The 23,953-nt window shown below is 44.3% G+C and overlaps 1 protein-coding gene across 5 annotated transcripts in view; it reads right to left on the bottom strand.

Moving 5' to 3' along the window:
* trappc9 (trafficking protein particle complex subunit 9) overlaps positions 1 to 23,953 on the bottom strand; it is a 197,094-nt gene that overhangs the window by 148,993 nt on the left and 24,148 nt on the right. For all 5 annotated transcript variants that reach the window (XM_048993811.1, XM_048993812.1, XM_048993809.1 and 2 more), the window contains 3 exons: positions 16,242 to 16,368; positions 14,812 to 14,957; positions 6,717 to 6,802 (listed from right to left, as the gene is read on the bottom strand). In XM_048993811.1, coding sequence (XP_048849768.1) covers positions 6,717 to 6,802; positions 14,812 to 14,957; positions 16,242 to 16,368 — 359 coding nt within the window. The remainder of the gene's footprint in view (positions 1 to 6,716; positions 6,803 to 14,811; positions 14,958 to 16,241; positions 16,369 to 23,953) is intronic.

Raw genomic sequence — 23,953 nt, 5'->3', positions numbered from 1 at the left:
AGGGATGCAAAAAAATAAGGATTATGATGCTACTGATATTTATTTCTTCCATCCATCCATCCATCCATCCATCCATCCATTATTGTGCTTTTCCAGTACAAGATCATGCTGAGCTGGGAGACTATACAAAGAAGCAGAGGACACCATGGATGGGATGCCAGTCCATTAGTGTTAATACTTCAGACGAATAAATGCCTTTCAAAATCACAAATGCCTGTACTATTTAAATACGGCATAAAAAAAAACATCTAAGTAAGACAACACGGCGTCAGATAAGGGCCGTGCAGTCAACCCATCTGCGACATTTGCACATTAAAGGCACAGATTTTCTGTGTTCCACACAAACTGATATAGATTTGAGTGTCATGAAAAAAGGATGAGATAATCCATTATAAGACAAACACGACAGAACATTACTTTGAAGGAGGTTCCAATTAAACAAGAAATTAAAAAGGGTGGAGTGGATACTGCATGAAAGAGGCAGAGGCAGATTATTATTGAGATTGCACATCTTTGAAATAAATTGCTCTGATCAAAAAAGGTTCAGGTGAATGAGTTTAGTAGTAATTACAGATGACATATACCCCGTTCCCTGGGAACTGTCGGATCAATAGGTACATGAAAAAGCTAAATAAAACGAAAACCTGACACAAAAGTTAAGGTTTATAAAAGATTAACCTTTAATCTTCAGAGCCTCATTCCTAGACAGAAACCTTCTTGTGTACATGAGAAATAAAATCAAGTATTTTAAGAGTGAAAAATAAATTAAATGAAATTAAAATAAAATTAAAGTAAAAAAAAAATAAATGATAAGCAGTTTTACTGAGAGAGGCTTTCGTGCATCGAGATTCCCAGCATGCTCCAGTCCATTTGGCTCAGATCAAATCAAACTGGCCAGATCACCTTTGGGATGTAAAAGGAGCTGGTTAATCTGGCAGCATAAGATGACACCAGATGCTTGATCCAGAAATGCATCATCTTTCAGATCTCAAGCTGCTTCCGCTGTCCTTTTCGCGACTCCAACCTGCACGAGCCTTTAAGATTGGTGTCAGCCGCGCACACACACACACACACACACACACACACACACACACACACACACACACACACACGGCCATGGAATATGCAACGTCCTAAGCTGCGCTGCGGAGGATCGGCAGAAAGGCTCCTAAACCAAGTCTACGCAGACTACGCCGATTCATAGACCACATAGAGTATGTGGAATCAACTTTACGGCTAATTTTCTATCATCTTAAAATTGCATCGAAATTCAATAACCAAACGACTAGACCAGTGATCAATATTAAAAAACTAAAAAATGCACATATCCATCTTCTATCCATCCACCCATTTATCTAGTGTGACATAGGATCAACCTGGATAGGATGCCAGTCCATCACAGGGCACATACATGCACACTGCAGACATTCAGAGCCAGCAGTTCACCTAACGGCACATTTGCTTTGGACTGCGACAGTAAAGCAAAGAACCTGGAGGAACCTCGTACCAACACCAGATGCCAAGTTATCTAGCCCTGCTGGGTTTGATTCGAACCCCAACCCTGCGGGTTTGAGGCACCACACTGAACCACCGTGCCTCCTATCTGGTAAATGTTTCTGCTGTGATTCCAGTGTGCAGCAACTGCAACTGACAAGTTCAGTCAATGAAAGAACCAGCCATTCTAAAGTTAATGCTACAAAATCCAAGACCAAAGTCTGCTGAGTTACTGTATGAAGTTCACGACCCCAGTTAGGACTTCTTAGGGTTTTTCCACTACCCCATATTACAACCAATAGGGTGCATTTAACTCCTCCCTGTCTCTCCCTACAGTAGGTGGCATTTCTCTATCCAATCCCCCTCTTGACAAGATCCTTCTCCACTTCTAACTATTCTGCTATAGAGTTAAACAGAGCCAGGGTGTTCACCATGTGCCAATAAAAAACTGCATAAAAACTTCTTGCCATATTGTCAAAATTCATTTAATTTTTTTTTCCTCTGATGGCAGAATTACAAAACGGTCGTGGCAGCATCACTAAATGGCACTATAATTATTATGAAATGGCCCAGCCTGCTGCTATGCTCGGATATCTTTGTTACGTTTGCAATTAGCATTTTTTTTCCCTGAAAAAAAAAAGACAACTTTACTCATGCATGCTGGTTGTTCTGCGCAGATGTCCAGATGACCTTCTGACCAAGTGTCGCTGTTCACACCCAGGGTATGAGCTGTTCAAATCGCAGCATGATTACCGAGGAATAAAAAAAAAAAATAAAGTAAATCCAATCAGATGCTTCTCAAAAAAGTTGCCTGCAGGAATTACCTGGCCCTACCACATGGGGCCATACAGTACATCACTCTGTGAGATCCTGAAGCTGAGTCACACGTACATATTACTAGAAAGAACAGAAAACAAACCTTGCCCAGCATTGGAGGTTAGGTGAAAAGCACAAAATCACCCCGGTAATGTTTCCCCCCAGATTATTTTCACTCAGCAATTACGTGATACAAATGTTTTAAGTACCTTTCTGTATGGCTGTCATTATGGTTCATTATTGGGGTTACAGTGCTTTCTGAAATGTTACACACATCTGTCAGGATTCGTGAATCATAATGATTCCTACTCTGGCTTTTCTAGGATATAAACAAAAGCATACAGTCTAGAAAACAAACTGACATGATAAAAGATATTAATGTTCATAATTCATCAACTTAATCTGTATCCATGACTCTATCTATTTAGTTCAGGACTACGTATAAATACGCGTATGTTTGTGACAATTAAAATATTTTCAGGAAGATTTACACAATTTTTAATAGCAGTAGAACATATGCATCCGCAATTGCATCTTTCTGTTTGTGCTCAAGTTAACATCATAGTCAAAACACCTCCTAAATAAACCATGCAAGTAGTTGTTCATTTCATTAGATAAATGTCCTAAAGGTGAAGACAAGGGTTTACCATTTGGGAGGGTTGGCTTCTGGAGCTGACTGTTAGCTTGGGGAATAGAGGACGCTGTTGTCCCTCTTAGCACTATGCCATTCGCTCTCACAAATGACTGCACAGGACAGTGTGGAGACCCTATGCCACAAGCCAGCCACACACCCGCTCCGGACACAGGTACATGGGCCATGCAGACGTTTGGATTCAGCAACTGACAGGGTGTGTGTTGGGATCCAGGCATTCCGTAGCATCAGTGTATAATAAATCTGTACACATTCACACATTTAGGCAAGAGACGGAGCGATTTTAATGGTTCCGGTATCATTAAGGCTTGTCCTAATGAGGCTCTGGAGCTGCTCACACATTCAGAGAGAAAACAGAAATCATAAGTCAGGAAACAATCACCATATCGAAGGTAGTGACATTAACAGCAAGGTGGTAGTAATTTCTAACACCCTCCCCAATACATATGGTAAATATATAAATAAATAAATGAGCCAATGGTGCAGTAAAATTAGGAGACGCAAACAGAGGTAGCTATTGGTCAATCTCTAAAAGCACTGAACTGCTTCAGCTCTGTGACATTTATGGGTCTACAGGCACCACCTCCTTGTTCCACGCCTTGCAATCACATTTATCAGGATTTAGTTCATGACTTAGATACTAACAAGTCAACACACAACTTCAGTCTTCTTGTTCCAAAATCATTCTGACATTGTCTTGCGAGTGTGTTTCCCATCATCAATTTACGGGGTGATCCAAGGTCTATCGAAGCTTTAACTCACAGGAGAATGGCCTTCTACAGTATTCCCTGGTACTGGATAGAATTAATGGTTCCATCTAGATCCTGATGCAGCAAAGCATTCTTAATTCATGACACATTTACCACTGTGCTACACTTGCTTCAGTATTGATGGACGCAAGTATTTGGACGTCTACTTGGTCTATGACTCTTAAAGATTAAAATTGTGGTCCAAGTCAACCTTAAAACATGCCTTCTACTCTGACACCTGTCCCATTTCTGGGGTCAAGAACCCACAGCTGAGGAACCTAAAGATTTCTGGATAATGTCCTACTGTCTGGAAACTTTTTGGTAAATTTTACTTCAGAACAGATTATGAAAGGGTGCACACTGCTGGGAGGCTTCAGAGCTTGGGAGCTTTGGTTTGTTGGAGCCCTGAAGCCATAGAAATAGCTTTACAACCCTATCCAGAGTAATAAGCTTCAACTTTTTTTTTTTTTCTTTTTTTTTACAGGAGATCATCAAAAAATTCATTTGATCACGGTATGATGTGCCTCAGGAGAAAGTGTTCTGACAACCTTTCCAACAGCTCAGATGGCAAGAGTTATATTTATACTGGTCGAGGCGATCGCATGTTTCACTTGTATGGTAACGAGAGAAGCATCGAGCTGGCATGATTCTTTAATGCCAGACTTCCCCTGTACATTAATATAAAAAGCAAAAAAGGTTTGACCGAGCTCAATGCAATAGAAGAATGCAAAAAGAACTGCTAAATCGAATCTATTTTAGCCTTTGCGCAGTACTGTGAAAACTTCTAAATATAAACCCAAAGATTCCACTCACTCCGAGGTAATACTCTCCATCGAAGAGATACGGCCCCCTCGCGATAAAACCAATTCCACCCCGTGGAATAGACAAAGAAAGGGGGGAGAGGGATGAGAAATAAAGATCAAAATCTTAGGCTCCGAGAGAAAACTGTCGCGGCACGGCTATTAAACAGCGTACGCGCACTTAGAGAGGACTGCAAGATACATCATTCTGCTCTCGAGCAGGCTTAGTCAGGGGAGAGAGGAAACAGCCATCTGAAGTTAATGGTTTTTCACTTACCATAATGGGGACATTTTTGTCCTGACAGGATGGCCGAGAGAGTGTAAAAGTTAACAGCATTACAGGGGTCCTTGCTCATTGTCATCGTGTAACATGGGGCAGGTGGATTTTCTATACTATATCCTTCATATTTGACTGTTTTCGAGGCAAGTTTTTCCATTTTTTCTGACATTAGTAAAAAATTTAAATGGTAACGAAACCACTCAACAAGAAGAAAATCTCTGGATTTGAAGCTAGAAATGCATTGTCGACGATGCTATCTGACAGATGACCACTAGCTCCTCAGTATCAATCATAAGAACACAGACCTTTACATCCGCAATAAAAAATCAATTGTTTTGAAAATAGTGACATAAAAGTGACATAAAAGTGATAAACAATGAGAGGTAAACAACCCAGAGCACTCAAAGATGGCTTTGAAGAGGCGTTTCACTCTCACTAGCCGCACATCAATAACACACAAAACACCTCACAGGCACATAAGCTGAGCTTTTGGTCTACAGAGAGGAAATGCTGCTTGCAGAGTCAGTCAAATGTGCCTTTGATTAAATGAGGCATGGTTACATGCAGCCAGGAAATGGGTTCCTCAGTGGTGCTGGAAATGGTCATTGGAACCGACAAAATGTTTGTCCTGCCAACAACTCCTGTTTTCATGAAGACATTATTTAGCTAAAACATGGCTAAGGGCTGAACCCGGACACTAAATGACATGTACAGAGCAAGTATCCATTCATCTTCCAGCCACTTATCCTGGTTGGGTTTGTGGGGGGGGGGGGCATTCTGTGCGGAATGGCATTCCATCAAAGGGCACACACAGGCCCATTAGCCTAACTACTGGAGTGCCCAAAGGTAACCTCACACAACACGGGACACGGAGAGCAGAGGCCAAATTCAGCATCTCAGGCCTGAGTGAGACGACTGCATTACTCACTGTGCCACAGGGCCACCCATTCGACTGGATAAATAAAGCATAATATTTGCTCAACCTTTCAAACAGATGTGTAGGACTGGGGCAAACGTAGAGATACAGAACAAAGTAAAAGTGGTTTACAGAGCTGCCATTAAGCAATCATTCTAAATACAAGTATCCGTCAAGTTGCATCTGCATTTTGGACCAGGACCACCAAACACAAGTGAATTCGGACGTAGGGTGAATCTCGATAGTGATACGAGAGAGGCAAGACGTTAGTACAGTACTGTAATATACATACAGTACTGACCAGCAAATAGTAGCAAAAATATTTAAAAATCAGAACACGTTATAATAAAAAGAGATTGTTCTTAAATGTCACTAAAAAATTAGGCATAACTGTAGTATGAAATCAAAAGGTGTGTTTGGCACCTGAAGCCACAACCAAACATTTTATTGTACATTATCTCTTTCTGTGTAACGCAAATCGCACAACACAGGTACTGTATCTAAAGCCTACCTGCTTCTTGCAGCTGTCCATCATATCTACATTACTGTATACATACTGTATTGCAAGTCATACATGGATAGTGAGTCATTATATAGCTGGCACACTGCTCATTCTCCTGCACCAGTCACACCAAGCAATAAACACGACAATGTCCCACTATGTCGCTTCCAGGCGCTTCTTGATTAGTGCATGTTATTTACTACGGACCTCGGACATAAATGTGATCAGTCGTGACTCGATAGGATGCAAGCTGAATCATACCTGTCATAGAGCTAACACATTAATACGGTGTCATACCTGAGAAATGAAAGTAAATACTGCTGTATATGAACTATACTTCAGTTTCCCATTTCATTGTTCTGCTCCTTCACAGATCTTTAAAAAAAATGCCTGGAGGTTTAACATTCTATCGGCATCAACAAGATTTCAACAAAGAAGTAAAACAGCTTGCACTAAATAAACAAGCAGTTTAGTTCAGCTCCCAGGCCCAGACAGTTTTACACTCACCATGTTCTCCACCCGCAGCTCAAAAGGCATGGGGTTGTAGACCATCAGCTGGACTTCACACACATCACCCTGCACCCACTGAAAATCTGAAGAATGCAAGGCACAAACAAAACAAGCAGGTTAGCAATTAAAGAAAATCTTCATTTAGAGAGACCTGCCAGCCATACATGTACAACTGACCCACTGACTGCATTAAAGCACATTGATCACCTGCATTTTTTCTGCATGACACAGTAAATAAATCAAGAGGAAGCTTGTAGGATAGCATGAGGTCAGGCATTTAGGGCTCACCCCCAGTGCTAATGGATGATCCTTTCGATGTAAAATTGTTAAATGTAACAAAATCCAAATGAATGAGGAATACGCTGCTCAAAAAAATGAAAGGAACATTTTGAAAACATGTCAGATCTCAATGGGAAAAAAAAAATTCTGGATATCTATACTGATATGGACTGGGTAATGTGTTGGGAAGGGAAGGATGCCACATCGATTGATGGAAATTAAAATGATCAACCTACAGATGGCTGAATTCAAAGACACTCAGTGGTCCTCAAATCCTCCATCCTCCAAGAACTGCCTGCATACTCTCAGCATGAGGCCGGGCACTGCCATGCACCAGGAGGAACCCAGGATCCACTGCACCAGTGTAGGGTCCAAGGATTTCATCCCGATACCTCATGGCAATCAAGGTGCTGTTTCTCTAGGTTGTAGAGGTCTGTGCGTCCCTCTATGCATATGCCTCCCCAGACCATGACTGATCCACCACCAAACCATGCTGAACAATGCTATAGGTGGCATAACATTCTCCACAGCTTCTCCAGATTCTTTCACGTCTGTCACATAGGCTCAGGGTAAACCTGCTTTCATATGTAAAAATCACAGGGTGCCAGTGGCATACAGTACCAGCCAATTCTGGTATTCTATGGCAAATGCCAATCGAGCTCAACAGTACTGGGGCAGTGAGCACAGGGCCCACTAGAGGACGTCGGGCCCTCAGGTCACCCTCATGTTGTCTGTTTCTGATTGTTTGGTCAGAGACATTCATACCAGTCCAGCTCTCATAAAGTAACTGCTTGTCTCATGGAATCTTCTACATGACCTTGAGACTGTGCTGGAAGACACAGCAAACCTTCTGGCAATGACATGTATTGATACGCCACCCTGGAGGAGTTGGACTACCTGCAACCTCTGTAGGGTCCAGGTATCACCTCATACTACCAGTAGTGAGACATGAGAAAGTCAGAAATGAAGAGGGGAAAATGCCAGTGGACTCCACCTGTTAAACCATTCCTGTTTTGAGGGTCGTCTCATTGTTGCCCCTCTAGTGCGCCTGTTGTTAATTTCATTAACACCAAAGCAGCTGAAACTGGTTAACCCTCATGGGGTCGAGTACATCGTCAACGATGCAGCGTATTTGTCGCGTCTATTTCAGTCTATATCTCGCTGAAATCTTAATGTAGAATCATGAAAGAAACGCTGACTAAAACACACACATTTCCATTATAATATCTATTTTTACGTTCTCCTTCAGTATTTAATTCTTGATAAACTCTCCAGGGTCCACGATGACCATGGATGTCCCTAAATGTCTGAATCTGCTTCCTCAAACCGTTCATCACTACAGGTCAGTCAACAGTGGAGCATCTACTTCAAGAGCTTCCAGCCGGGAGAAGCATTCACACGCATGAGTGGCCACGAGCATGACGCGTCAGACAAGGCTATTAAGGGAAAGACCGCCATCCTCTGAAGGTGCGCCAATACTCCTCATCTTTCAGGCACCACTATTTTTTGCCTCTCTATTTCTGGTCATCAACACAGTAAGCAGTCTCACAAGGACTATGACAGATGCTGAAGCCTGGTTGACATTAGGATTTATATAGAGTAAACCCCAGTTGTGCACCTGGGAAATTAAACACAGTCAAAGAAGCACATCGATAAGATTAACACTGAAAGAGGCATCCATCATAAGTTCAAGTCTCCAAAGGAACCTCTTTGCATGAAACCAATTAAACAAGAACAGGTGAGTTTCTGTGTGTGCGTGTGTGTGTGTGTGTGTGTGTGTGTGTGGGGGGGGGGGGGGGGGGGGGGGGGCATATACAATAAGTCATGGCATGTAACTACACATCACAGGCCCTGCAGACCCTCTGTTCATCCCCTTGGCATCCTGAGGTCCACACAGGTCATGCCTGAGAGGCTCAGAGGTCACCGCCTGCATACTAAACACCCTGTTTACTGATGGGAAATAATGATTTCAAGTCTGTATCACACAGGGGAGCCGGGCTTGGAATTTCATTAGGAGTTCACAATCCAAAGCGAAGCATTTTGTCACAACTGTGGAGGGGGAAAAAAAATTAACAAAGATAAAAGACTTGGCTTAGCCTTGTAGGATCGCGACGCCCTTTATCCATCTCTAAGGAGCACTTTCAGCCGCGCGGCAAACCTGGAGCAAAGCCACGGATCGATGCGTACTTCTCCAAGCTCCGCGGTCTGCTCTGCCTAACTCCACTGTTGGAGCTCGTCAGACCGCTCTGCCAAGCAAAAGCCGGGGGGGGGGCGGGGGGAGGAAAGGGCATCTGGCCTGGGAAACACGTCCCTCTCACCTCCCGAGTTTAGTCAGGGCCGAAGGGAAGTGACACCATGAGATAAAGAAAAGCCAGAGCAGAACCCCTCTGGTCTGTCCTCATCCCCTCCTGACAACAGTTGGCACTGACAGCGAACATGAACACTGCGTCTCACTGGCCGGGGGCCCGAGGCACCATGGGGAGGGGGGGCGGGTTGCAGTGCTCACCATTTGGCTACACAGCCAAATCCAATGCCTGCCATTTTAAGCACAAGCTGATATAATTTTCATCGACAAGCACTACAGCTGAGGCTGTAACTCTGATGAGCTTCCGGAAGCCCAGGTGCACAGATAAAGGGGAGTAAACTCCAGGAGGCAGCAGCACACTCCGCTTTCCATGAAAGACACAGGAAAGGCTGCAGGTTACATTGGAGGTTCTCCAGAAAGAGGCCAAAAAAAGAACCCTTATTTCACTCAGCCTGTTCCTTTACATCACATTTGCCTGTTTGCTGGTCCGCTACGATGGTACCAAAGCAGCTCAGCTACTGTTCCAGGTAGAGCAGTCTGGCTCGGCAGCTGTGGAAAGGCACTGGGGGGGGTTAGTCTAGGAGGCTGGAACAAGTGTGATCATCTGGAAGAGCTCCAGCCACACCTGCTCCACCAAACAGAGCGAGGGAATGAGGCACATGTAGAGGCGTGCAGAAGAGCGCTGCAAACCCTGCTGCACTGCATCTGTCAGGAGTCATTAAAAGCTCAGTTATTCTGGGGCGCGTCATGACAGGCGGCACGTTCCATTAGGGGAGACGCACACTTTGTCTCCCCCCACCGTCTCTCTCTACTGCTCTCTAAGCACAGTCAGCAGTCCCTGTATCATCTTCCGCACGCAATCCGTTGACTCAGGGGCTTTACTGCAGTCCGCACTCATAGAGTAAGACACCTCAACAAGCCGTGATGGATCTAGTCTCCGAGCACCAGGTCCAAAGCGGCCTATAGCCTCTGGCGCCGGGGAGCAAGCCTTCTACTGGAAGCAGAATCGGCAAGCATGTTCCCAGCTACACCAAAGAACTCTCTACACACATCAACTGCTAAACAGAAGATGCACTTCAGTACCAGTAAGAAAACCACGGAAACGGACTCTTCGCACAAACAATCACATTCCACTCATGACAGTTCTACTTACACAATAATGTTCTGAGGGCAGAACAAAAAAAAATGACTGGTTCAGAGAGATAACTAATCAGATTGTAGAGGAGGTAGGTCCACGCAACAAGAGGAGATAGGACCAAGACATCTGATTGGTTGGTCCCGCCCCCTCTAGTGACTTGGACCCACCTCCTCTACAATCTGATTGGTGATATCTCTGAGCCATCATTTTTCGTTCTGTCCTCAGAGCACTTTTGTTCTATTTTACTTGTAAAACTCACATGAGCATCCCTAAATTATTGTTTGTTGTTATTAGTAAGTGTCCCTCAAAGGAGACACCTGAGGACTAAATAGACACTGTCCCTCCACAATGTCCCATCTCCAGTCTGGGTCTTCATGCCTGCCTGTTCCAAGATTCTAAGCTTGAGTTACAATCTTCCTGCAGCTGTATCAAAGACCAAAACTGACAGCCCCTGAAAGAAGCCATTATTTCTGAAAGGTGAGCAAAATGCGGCGAAAACTAAGGAGGGTAACAACAACAACAGAAGTAAAACTGACGTAAAAAAAAATGAAACTGATAAAAGAAAAACAAAACTGTGTAACCCTTGGAGCGGGTCGCACCACGATCGGTGGGCTCTGACACCAAAGATAAATCACGGACTGCTGACAGCAGGATCCTTCATATGGTCAGCCAACCCAACCAACCAAAAAAAAATAAAGCATGGAGCTCTGAGTAGGATTTCCAGACATCACTCAACTGATAAGGAGCATGCCTAGTCAAGGAAGGCATGGTAGAGACTGGGGGGTGCATATGAAAGCATAAACTAGTTCTCACAACAGGTAAGGTCTCAGCCTCATTAGACGGCTAATGAGATGGAAGACAGGTAATGCATAATGAGAATTCCTCCAACACATGGCTGACAGTGGAGCCGTTAATTTCACGGCTGCTTCCACACTGAGGAACATGCAGCTCTACTGGCAACAAAACCGGCAGGTAATTCTCACATGAAAACATGTTGTTTCATTTCTGCTTTATTTGCTAACTTACAAGGCTCACGCATCTCCAGCCGTCTTGTCTCATGATGAACAGAGACAGGGAGCAACACTGTAGCCGCAATGAGGAACAATAGCCAGTTCAAAAGATCTGCAGGAGGCTCCAATGCCTGTGGAGATTCACCGCCACTGCATAGCACTGAGCCTGGGTTGATGGATGACCTCTACCTGGCCAGCAAAACAGATTTCCCACATATGATTTAAATTAACATAATGGCCAGCATATTAAATACTAGAAAAATCAAGTTATTCAGCGTCCACCACTAAATTCATCTGTCATTGAGAATTACATCTTAAAACTACACTAAGACCCAGACGACAGGTGTTTGATAGTGACAGAACCACAAAATTGGGCACATATGAACAAAATCCAACGATAGCAGAGTAGATGGTAAGTGCCTGTTTAACGACGTGTGGTTAATGGACAGCTTTGGCTAGCGTGGGACCACGGACACGTCCAAGTAGAAAAGCCCATAGTATGTTGCCTGAGCCAAAGCACTCTCCTAAAACACGAAGATGGGCCACAAGCCACTTATCTACACTGCTTTCGGGAAGGCAATGCATCCTTCTGAGTGCACAACCGCAAGCCATTATGAATGCGGTTATTTTTAAATAACCCAAATCGCCTCTTGCGGATGAGCGAGTAGCATGCGGCGATTGAAAGCTTCCCCTAGTGAAGGACAGCTGGTTCATCCACCTCCAACAAGGGGGAGGGGGCCAAGGGCCAGCTGTGGCACTTGGGGAAAGGAGGGGGCTTCATTTTGTGCAAAAAAGGCAGCAGGAGGGGAAGGGGGGGGGTTACTGCAAATTTGAGCTCTTGTCCTTTTCCAGCACAGGGATTCTTTGTGTAACTCTTAACATTCATTCCCTCTTGCCTTTCAGACAAGCCTGCATTGCCCTATAACCGCCTGCCAGGGAGGTAAGCACTGGCCGAGTGGCCGTGAGCGAGGGCCTGGGGGAGGATCCCAGCCAAGGCCCTCCGACACACCTCAGTACGACGGGCCGAACATCTGCGATGAGTACCACTCACACCTCTACACTCACGCCGCTAATATCAGCCACAATTTCGAACGGAGGCACCAGGAGATACCGGCAAATCTTAAACCAAGTCTCCAAGCAATTACAGAAAAACTCTTAAAATACCCATTTTACAGCTCAGCATCAATCTGCCTCTCAGAACAGGACACCTTAAGGGACACGGTAAATTTCTCCAGGCCTCCATTTTTGAGCGACAGAAGAAATGTCTGCCAGCTTATAATGGTGAGTCCCACATGAAAAAAAATTAACCATTTAAAAATTTAAATATAAAAATGCCTGGAAGTCATACTATTCACAGAAAAATAATACTGCAAAGAGATTTCCAGAGGGAAGCTACACCAACCGAGCCCTAGACTATAAAAAGCTCCAGTACCCTCATAATGCTGCGTAGGCTTTAGGCCCAGTATCCTTAAGATACCTGCACATACTACAGAATCCGGCACTCAGCGGAAGCCGTGAGGTGGGGGAATGATGGTCACTTCAATTCAACCAAATCGGCCATGTTCATCATGCTGCCCTTCCACTACTGACTTGTTACGGTAATGGCAACAAAATATTTTCCTAAAGGAAACGTAAAAAAAATATATATATATATATATATATATATATATATATAATAAATTTTAATCGGTGAAAGCTTGGAAATGATTCGGGGCTGCCAGGAAAGGCAATCAGGCATGGACCAGGATTACTGGGAAACATGGGAACTGCAGCATGTTAGCCAGTTAGCTGGCAGCTTAGCACGTGCCCATGAGCAGCCCATTTCTCCAACATGTGGGCAAACGAAAGCTGGAGAGGGACACTGCCGTTCATGCGAGACCGTCCTGGAGACATTACACCTTCTTTTAGGGAAGCTGCCGGTTGCCAGCAAAGCAGATGCCTTAATACTTTCAGGGGTAAATCGGAAATCTGCTGTATCCTAGTGTTGTTTCAGACGCAGCGCCACAGCAGGCCGCTGTGCGTAGCTAGGCGATGAGGCATGTGACGGGTGCCTGCGCTGAGCTGCCCAGCCCCACACGAAGATGTGATTCGGCACCCCGCAGCCCGAGGACTCTCACCCCATTAAGGGTCTCTCCAAGCGACCTACATGAGCCAAGCATAGCAGACACTGCACCTGAGCATGGGAGGCCTGCATCCTTCTTAGCTTACCACAAACGCCGGCTACACTGGATGACTTTTTCATTAAAGAAAAGCGTGCCAGGCTGCATGACTCGCTTCCCCAAACCCTTGGCTCAATGCCTGCCAGCATCCCGCATGGCAACCCCCCTGACCAGAGCATCCTGGGAAATCACAAGCAGAACACATTGGTCCGGAAGGGAAGAGAGCAACAACGTGCCTTAATTAAGGTGCCCCTCTGTGGGGGCCTCAGCCAAACAAACAGCCTCAGATTAACATATAATGACTTCGGAAGGTTCCAGGCTCCTCCCTTCGTCGTCCGATTTCCTGCTGCTCTCCTGCGCTTCTCATTTCCAGCAGAAAATAAGCTACAGACACATCGGGTGAAGATTGGGAGGAGATATATACACACACACACACACATTCTAATAACTGAGGCAAATTATTTACTCCAGCTATAAGACGAATCAAGTTACTTGAGTAACTTGAATGAGTGAATGAGTAAATTTTCCTTCTGTGCTCTCATATCTGGTTTTTGATTCTTATTTACCCTGAGTCCATCAGGAAAAACTTACATAGCACATCTTAAGTGGCAATGAACATGTGCCGGTGCTGTTCAGAATAAGAGTCCCCCAAAAAAATTATTATAAATTAAATATCAAATGGCAGCATTTCACCAATGCCATGCTTCATACATGCAGGTGTTGAATGCTATACTCCACTTCCAATGACAGTTAGCACGTTTATTCACATTTTGTTGTATTCCTATTATGGACCGTTGTATGCAAACAGGACTCAAATTAGTAAATAACCTTGCCCCCGCTTCACTTTCACTCTCCAGGTCAAAAACATCCCTAGATGTTTAAATTCTACATAATAATGATGCTCTAAAACATCTTGCAAAGTTACTTATAAAAGCATTAACCCTACCATGTTTTAGGAATAAGAAACCATGTAATTATTTTTACTGTACTTTCAGTATTGCCCAGGAATGAGCAGCATCTTACCATTAATTGTACATATTATTCAAAATGCTCCGAGGCAACCACCACTTTCTAAAGTGTAGTAAAGGAGGATTCAATTTGTTAAAAGTTATTTCGCAAGTCAGCAAACAGAAGTTTCCAGAAAGCATGGTGTCCCTTGGATGCCAAACTTCAAGGAGATACCCATGGGGTCGGTGCTCACCTATCTTTTTGCAGCGCTCCTCTCCACGGTTGTGTATGATGATCGGGGAATAAATAAAGGGGCTTTTGGTGGCCATGTTCTGTCCCAGGAGGCCCTTCAGCTTGCGGGGACGCAGGCTGACTGGCAGGTTCAGGAGCTTCACCGACCTGCATGGGGAGATGGAGAGAACACCTCGAATTAAGCCTGCATCGCAGCGCAAATGGGGTCAGCCATGAGGGACACTCCGGCCAGTCTGCCATCAGTCAAATTTCAGGGATCCTGTCCATGACAGAAGACAGGCTGCGGAGAGGGGGGAGCTGATGACATGAATTCCATGGGGAACAGAGTAATGCATGCAAGCTGATTTGGTATGGGGGGGGCATACATGCTCCCTGAGCACAAATACACACGCGCTTTGGCTACGTGCTTTCCTGCCTCAGGGGAACAGCCCATGGACACACAGCGGACACAGAGTGAGGAGGAGAAAGTTCCAGCTTGGACCTTTTCCTCACGACAAATCATATATTCATAGCCCTGCCTGAAGAGCAAGCAAAATCTGGCTGGAGTGACTGACAGAACAATTCCAAATCAACACGGACCAAAATCGAGCCATTCAAATATAAAATATCTTATGATAATTTAATATTTCAAAAGCATTTGATTAATTTCCTCATCCGGAGTGCTTTAACGTTGGATCCATAAAAAATTAGAGCCTTCCAGGCTCATGAGGAAAAACTCTAATTACTAAATGAACTTATGATAAATTAAAGAATCTAGCTAAACATATATTTGAAAAAAAAAGAGAGAGAGAGAGATCAGTCCACAAATTACAAGATTTTCCTGAATAATTGAGAAAAACATCACCGAGTAAATGCGGTGAGACAGGGAGAGGCTGTGCTTTTGAAAAGATGCTTATCGACTGGCTGCCTCTCCAGCAGGATCTTTAGATTAAACGTCTGTGTTTGTGTTAAATTAATTTTATCTGGCAGTAAGACACACAGCTGGAAGCGCCACCTCTCGCCACAACGAAAGCCGAGATCATAGAACGCAGCACTTTATTTAACCTACGAGCTGCAGCTCGAAATCCAAGCAGAACAGACAGTAAACAAAAATGAAAAAGCGTCGTTTCTCTAGGGAAACAGGCTTAAAACAAAAGGCGGGAGAGCGACGCATCCACGTTAGGGCAGGAACACCGCATTCCGGTATAAATAAAGCTACCAAAGCACAATTTAAATTGCAAAAAACTTATGACAGAGAGCCATTTGCAAAATTTGGAGAAGCAGCAAGTAGGACAATTTGGGAATGAACCTTGTCCAGCACAATGTCCAGGTGGAAAAACATGTTTTACTGATAGTTTACCACACTCAGCTGTTAAATAATGAACTATACGTGGGGTGCGGGGGGGGGGGGGGGGGTGCGAAGGCAGGGCAGGGACAGGCCCCCAAACTCACTTGACGATGGGCAGCTTGCTGAATGGCACAGGTGGCAGCTTTAGCCCGTCAGGCAGGGCGATGACCTCCATTCCCCCGGGGCACTTGGAGGTGTAGTTCTCCAGGCTCTGGGTGACCTCCTTTTTCTCTGGAAGGGTGCAAAAATGGGAAATCATCAAAGAGGGCCCTCCAGTTGCGGTGGGGAGGAGCTTAAGCAAGAGTGCCCCTGGCCAGGATGTGACCACCAGGACACGCTGTCGTTCTCACTGATCAAACCAGGGCGTTTTACTGCCGCACATTCCCCTTCATGCTGCTTAAGTGGCACTTGCGCTCAGGAAAGTTAATCTATAGTGTGTAATACAAATTTAACGAGGCAAATTACCCCACGCCTGTAGATCATTGGGCATGCCTTTCTATTGCAGCATGGCCTTCGAGACTGCCGATGAGATTTTAACAGTTTACCAATAAAACCTTTACGACAGCCCTGTGTCATCATGCTGGTCCCGCCTGATGCCTCGCAAATACATCCTGGAAAGTGTCCCTGACATCCGCCGCATGCCGGGGACACGTCATACCCTAAATGGCTGGGCTCCATCCTCACCGGTTACTGCGTACTTGAGCACAGCAAAGCCGAGCTGGAGAGATGACTAAAATGCAGACGCAGGTCTGTTCATGATATAATGAACAAACGAAATCCCCAAACTCCACTAAAATGCCACAAAACTATGTTTTTATATATTATATAAAAAATATTCCGACACCCTCCCTACACGATTAAAAAAAGCAAGCATTCGCTAGTGTACACAGGTTAAGGGTGGCCATCTGCAGATTTTTGAATTTATAAATTTTTAATTCCATGCCATGCATAAGTTTGGGGAAACCTAGAATAACATTTATAATAACAATGCATTGTTTACCATTTGAACGAGCACATGTACACAGGAATGAGAGCAAAGTTGCCAGCCATTTTTCAGGTGGCCTGGAGCAGTTAGTAGGGGTGAGGATCTTGCTCAAGGGCCTAACAGCCATAAAATTACTCTGCCGGCCACAGGACAAGCCAACGACCTTCAGGACATGGACACACACCTAATCCACACAACCACACCCTGGTTAGCTGACAGGCACACGATTATTCAAAATCTACAAAAGCTGGCTTCCTAGACAGAAACACTCACAGTTGCTATAGAAACAGGTAACTCCCATTCTCTCATTTACAGCCATGGCTAGGAAGATAACACCGTAATGCATCCACTCCACAAGGGAATACGAAGTTGGAAGACGGATGGGGGGGAATGAATACAGCCTGTGTGTACAGTCAGTCCATGACTGGGCACAGGGTCACACCCACACAGAAAATCACATGCTATTTACAGATTTAAATCTCATGCTTTGGGGCTGCAGCAGGAAACTGGAGCAACTGGAGGAATCTCATGTGAGCTCACAGGAATCGGTGTCCATTTACTGCAGGAGAGAGACTACAGATAAAATAATGTGTTCATACCTGCCAGGACTGTCAGCGGGAATATCTGGAGTACACAGTCAGTGTATTTTATTTCATATGGATGTTGCAACAGACAGGGCAATGAAATAAACCGAGCCTTGAAAGAACAGTCAGCCATGGGACAACAGTAACTGCAGACACTAGATCTGATCCAACACATTTTCCATTCTTTCTTCAGCTCACCGGCCACCTCCATGATCTTCCAGGAAATGCTCTTCATCATTCTCACCTGCTGTCAGGCAGTTGTGACCCATCATACTCTTGTGTGAGAGCTCTGACTCTACGATCCCTTATAAAGTTACTCCCCTTTCACACGATAAATCGGATTCTATTCTGACTGGATATAATTTGCATTTGCAGTGAGATCTGTACTAGAAAACCATAAATCTGTACAAAAACCAAACAGACTTATTGGTGTTGCTTCTCAGCCACACCCTTCAAAAGTTGAGCAATTTAATGCTTATTGGATCTTAGGAGTGACCATGGTGCAGTGCAATCAGAGTGGTGTGGACAAGTTCACTAAAATCCCCCGTTGAAAATCACATTACATTTCAGAAAGGCAGTATCAGCCAGAGACTATCTATAACAGATATAGCAAAAGCTTGGAAGTTCCTCAAAGTTATCCAGAGAACATGCTGGAGTGAAACACACCACTGCAGTAAGAAATCCTGACAGGTAGCAGCCAGAGAAGATGTAAAAAGGTTGCTGGGGGTTCTAACAGTCGTTTCCATTGGCTGCAAATTGGGGATCCTCCAGCAGTTAAAGTAATAACTGTACATTACACTGATAGAACCTGACGGAACTCTTTGCCATGTGCAGTGGGACGGCATCATCGGCAATCACACAAGCCCAGTCACACCATGGGAGGCATGTCGATATCTACCCCTAATTACCGGTCACGTCACCGGGCATGAATACTCCACAAGCTGCTTCAGGAAAGGCTGATTTCTGTTAATGTATATAGAGAGTAATATAATATTAACAATGTAACACTGAGTCGCGGTGTGTTAAAGCTGCATATAGATGTTAAAGCATGCATGATGTCATCTCCAGGTGAGAGCATGCTGCACAACCGAACATAAAGGCGTCCAAGGAGCTTGTCAGCCCAACAGTCAAACTTATATCCTATTATGTCAGTGCTTTTGAGGTCCTGAGTCCTTATGCTTTCAAAAATAGAAGTGAGGAAAAGAAGGGTATAGACCTGCTAAGCAACCTACCAAAATGATGAGAACAACTGACAGGACATAGCACATATGCACGATATCCCACTTAAAGTACCTTTATGCATACTAGTGGCTCAAATTTACATGTGAAGACAGACAGTTGTCAATGAATGATCCTGTCTGTATTAAAGCATTTAATATTTCTGCAGCGAGATGGAATTCAACCCCCTCATGCCATTTTGCAGTCTGCTCAGCCAGAGAACTGAACAGTTGGTTACTGGGTCAAAGATACGTTATCTGGGGAATTAGCAAAAGGATTATCTGAAATCTGTCAGTAGGTGGCTATCAAAGGTGGAGTGGCAGTTCTGAAGCTAGGGATCTGTGCCAGCAATCGGAAGGTTGCTGGTTTGAATCCTGTGAATGCCCGGAGTAATTCCTCTCTGTTGGGCCCTTGAGCAAGGCCCTTAATTGTTGTGTCCTGAGTGTGACGTTAATCTACATCCAGCCCTGCAAGCAGGTCCTCCAACTTATAGGGAAAATTTGGGGGTTGGTGGCAGGGTTAGTACTCCATTCGGACTAGTGTAGTGCTGAGGTATCGCCCGCCACAGGGCTGCACTCTCATCCCAGAGGTGGTCTGTCGTGTGCTGGGTGCAGCAACACACTGTCATCAGTGCATGTTCCCTCCCTCTTTGTCTGAAGTATAGTACAAAGCCATTCTCATAGTTTTTTTTTTTTTCTTTAAAGTGCAGCTTCAATATTCAGCGAAAGTCCTGCTGTAAACCACGCAACTCAAACTCTGCATATTTAACTAACCCCAAGATGGGGAGAATAAACCAAAACGGAAGGGGCCGGGATGTGAGCATGGTCTGACAGCATGCCGCTGCCATGGAAGCGAGGCCTAACACCTGTCAGGGAAGACATACTGTCTGCTGCCACTTGAAGTACACTGCTAACAGGACACAAACAGTAACAAGCAAACAAATGATGAATGGAAAGTTTAAGAAATTTGGAGTCGAGAGCAGAAAACTAGAAACATACAAGCACAACGACAACCCAGAGTGTTGGCAAAGGAACACGGGTCAGGTATGAATAAGTCTACGAGCCACAAACAGGAAAGGAACGGATCGCTGTCGTCTGGTGACAGGCGACTGACATCTCAAATACCCGCTAGCAAAGCTGTCATGGCCAGAGGCTAAACGCCGCACTGCTTTACAGCCCCACAGACAGTGGCGCATAAACATGGGAGCCGGCCCGTGGACCTGACAGGCAGGCTGGGCAGCCCCTCCACCCCCGCCCAGCTCCCGCCGTTGCCCAGGAGACGCTGCACAGACGTCAGCAGGAAAGGTGGCGTCAACCACAGCCTTCTGACCCTCTCAGATGCGCTATCCGCCAGCTGCTTGATATACCTGCGTTGGCCACCGTACTGTTCCTGCTGACAATGGCTGCGCTTAGCAGAGACAGCTAACACAACGACTTCTAAAGGCAGAAGGTGACTATTAATATCAATACCAAATCGCATAACACATATCGAGCGACGCGTATCTGCCCAACCCTGCCACCTGCAGCTGAATACTGCAGACGATCCCGTGACTGCCAGGGATACAGACATGCTGCGACGCCCTCACAGACAGGCAGACATCTCGCCACGCATCTAAAAAACACAGCAGCTGGTAACGACCTAGCGGGGACTGCAGTGTACAGGTTAACGTAAGGGGACGTGCTGATGAAAGCCTCAAAGAGGGACTACGAGGTCACTCAAATTATCCAGCCATGTAAATTGCACAAAGCATATGTTCCTTTGAATAAGTGTAATTCTTCCAGAGGCTCAGCACCTGCTTTTATCAGCTGTGTCTGGGAGGACTGTTCTAAAAGAGAAGTTCCATGGAAACACCAATCTGATCTTTCCCACCCTCTCCCTTTGTACTATGATCAACCGCCTCTCACAATTACTTACGGCAGCCGTATTCAATGGGCCGTGTGGAAGAGAGCAAATCGGGACTACAAAGGAAGGAGACTTCCTTCTGAGCACAATTTACCTTCACCCTGGCGAAGTTCGAGCATTGTTTGGTGGCAAAAGGAAATGTTGAAAGCGGGAAGGACAAAGTTCTAGCAAATAGCTTGTTTAAAGCTCCATCCATGTCGAATTATCTCAGAGCACAAGATGGGGGGGGGGGGGTGATCACAAGCCATGCCGCGGAGGACTCTTCTGTTAAAAAAAAATCACATTTTTGTGTGTCTTTGCTTTCATTGAAGTAGGAGCTGCATGAGTCAGTCTGTCATAATCTTTTATTTTATTTTTTGCATGCAGAGTTACTTGCAGCTCTGAGCACCCAAAGTCAACGCCAAGCCACTTGACGTATCAATGAGTGTGTTTTGTCATTAGTCACTGCTCCCATCTGACATTTCCGTCATCGTTAAACTTGCAAAAAAAATCTAATTTTTAAAATGCTTGTTTATCTATCACAGTCAATTGAGGCTAACTGGTAAAAGGGTGATCGTGAGAAGTTTAAGAAGACCTCAGGACAAGGAGAATGTTGCAGAAACCTACACTAACCAACATCACAATGGGAGACAATGGGAAGCTATGCAGAACGGCTTGCTGCTTGTCAAGCTAGCATTTGTTTTGTAGGCTGTGTGGTGAGGACATCGATGGTGTCCTTACTGCATCACTAACTAAATGAAATTCTGCCTGGACTTATTATTCCCCAGAACACAGTTGGTAGTCTGCCAGATAATGTCAAATAAGCCCTGGAATACAAAAAACATCAAAATATTCTTGACTGGGACGAGGAAGGAGGTCAGGTTCATAAGAGAATTGGAAGAGGAAGATCATGAAGGAGTAGAGGGAATACAAAGGGAGGATTGAGTACAGGCTGAAGAATAGCAACATGAAGGAAGTAAGGGATAAAAAAAAAGATAGATGGCAACTGGCAAGGTGGATGGCCCTGGTGAAGTCAAGAGGCAAGAGAGGGCTGAGGAGTTATCAGATGTGACATAGGCGTCCTCAGGGCAGCAGGAGGGCCTCACAAAATCACACCTTTCTCGGTCAACCCTCTGTTGCAGATTCCACCATCCAAGGAGAAATGGAAATGGAACAGTACTGTATGAGACTTAAAGTCTACATCAATGACAGGCAGAATGGCACCAAAACATTTGGGAGTGCATAAGAGACTACACTGTTCTTTTGAGACAAAGGATCCTCAGTGTGTGCAGAAAAATGCTACGCATCTTTCCAGTCCATCATAGCCAGTGCCATGTTCTTTACTGCTAGGGTGGTAATGTAAAGGAAAAGGAGATGAGAAGGCTAGTTCTGAAACAAGACTGAGTCAGGACTCCATGGATGATAAGATGCTCTGGAGTTCCTGCTGCCATTCATTTGCTCAGTGCTTTCAGTCTCCACATTAACCCGACTTTCTTTGACTCATCACAGGAATGTTCCCCCAGAATGGAATCATGCACTTTCAATGTTTATAAATCACATTTTTACTTCACTTCTACCACCCGCACTGCATAATTCGTCATTCTTTCTTTCTCTCTATCTGAGGGAGGCTATTCTGTAATAAAAAGGTGCCAATTCAACTGTTACCTGTTATGCCAGAATCAGTTATAATAGATTTCTGGGGACAAAATCCTCTTATTTTTGGGTCGACAGCACTTACGCTCACATGCTACAGGGAGACACCCTAAGCAGCAATGCCGGCATGCAAAATTCCAAAATGCAGAATAGCAGAGAAAGGCTCGTTAACATTTATAAAAGGTCTGATCTTTGTGCTATGATGCTTTTAGGAAACATCCCTCTACTGTAGCATTAAAAAAGTAATTCTTTTGCTAGATATGGTAGAAATAATCAAGAGTTCAGGGACAGCTGACTAGCTTGCCAAGTAAAAATAAATGTTACCCCATATCACCAACATGCCAGGCTTTTTCCCAATCCGGAACTGGTTACGCACATTTCCACCACAAAAAAAAGCTGAAACGGCTCCAGCACAGCCCCACAGAAAATACAGTTCCCAACTCGGAGACTGACAAGTCAGCAAAAGTGGTACAGGCTATCGCATCCAGATTTCCTGCACAGCAAGAAAATCTGATTGATAACTGATATAGGTTTTATCTTATCACCGGTGCCGGCAGTAAAACAACTTGCCAGTTTATTAGTGGAATAATGTTAAATCTTTATTTTTATTCTGTGGAAAACAAAAGATTGATCTGTTGGCCAGATTTAATAATAAATTATAAACATGTTGCACTGGAAGAGATCATGAGGCGGATAGCAAATTTAAATTTGTTGCAGACTTGTTTATTGTACAATCCTTAAAAGGATAATGGTAAAACAGCGAGCGAGAATAAACTCACTCACACGCGCAGACTAGGTAGAAATACAGCCTTTTGGAGACAAAAGTGGATACAAGCAACAGAGACTGGGTGCAAGGAGTCATACTCAAAATCCAAAACAGATCAAAGTAATAAAAAAGCAAAAAACTGAATTCATAGGACCTGTTACTTTACTCTCACTTCCGCCAACATAATGTTTCTGTTCCGTTCTTTTTTCCGAACGGAGATACGCAGATATTTTATTACAGATCTAAATCTTTTCAACACATTGGGGATATACAAAAAACGCCCTATGTTCTACACTCTGCAAAGATTCTGAATTGTAACTGACCTGGTTAGATGCTGTCGAATGGAAACCGCTTATGTCAACTTTTTGATAATTTTGACTTTTTACTATAGATGGAATATGCCATTTCTCATCTGTCTACTGATAGTGTTCGAAATCTAATTGCCCAATGAAAAGCTGTTTTACGAAGTTAGCCATTTAACTAGTATTTATGTTTGCATTCATGACAGTCCTTTGAATGGATTATTTTATACTTTATAAATTTAAGAAATTAACATTAATAGCTAGAAGGTTATTTCAGGTAGCTGAATAACATCATCGTTAATTGTGAATACAAAGTCAGATTACTTTGTAACTTGCTGACACTGACATATCTACACCACAGGCAACAATCCACATATGTTCATTTAAAACAGTAACCCATTCACTGACAGCTGTGTAAAAGATAGGT

This window comes from Brienomyrus brachyistius, chromosome 23, assembly GCF_023856365.1.
Source record: "Brienomyrus brachyistius isolate T26 chromosome 23, BBRACH_0.4, whole genome shotgun sequence".
In the NCBI taxonomy this organism is placed as follows: domain Eukaryota; kingdom Metazoa; phylum Chordata; class Actinopteri; order Osteoglossiformes; family Mormyridae; genus Brienomyrus; species Brienomyrus brachyistius.
The sequence above is the reverse complement of the archived record's forward strand: the minus strand, read 5'-3'. Positions and strand labels throughout refer to the sequence as shown.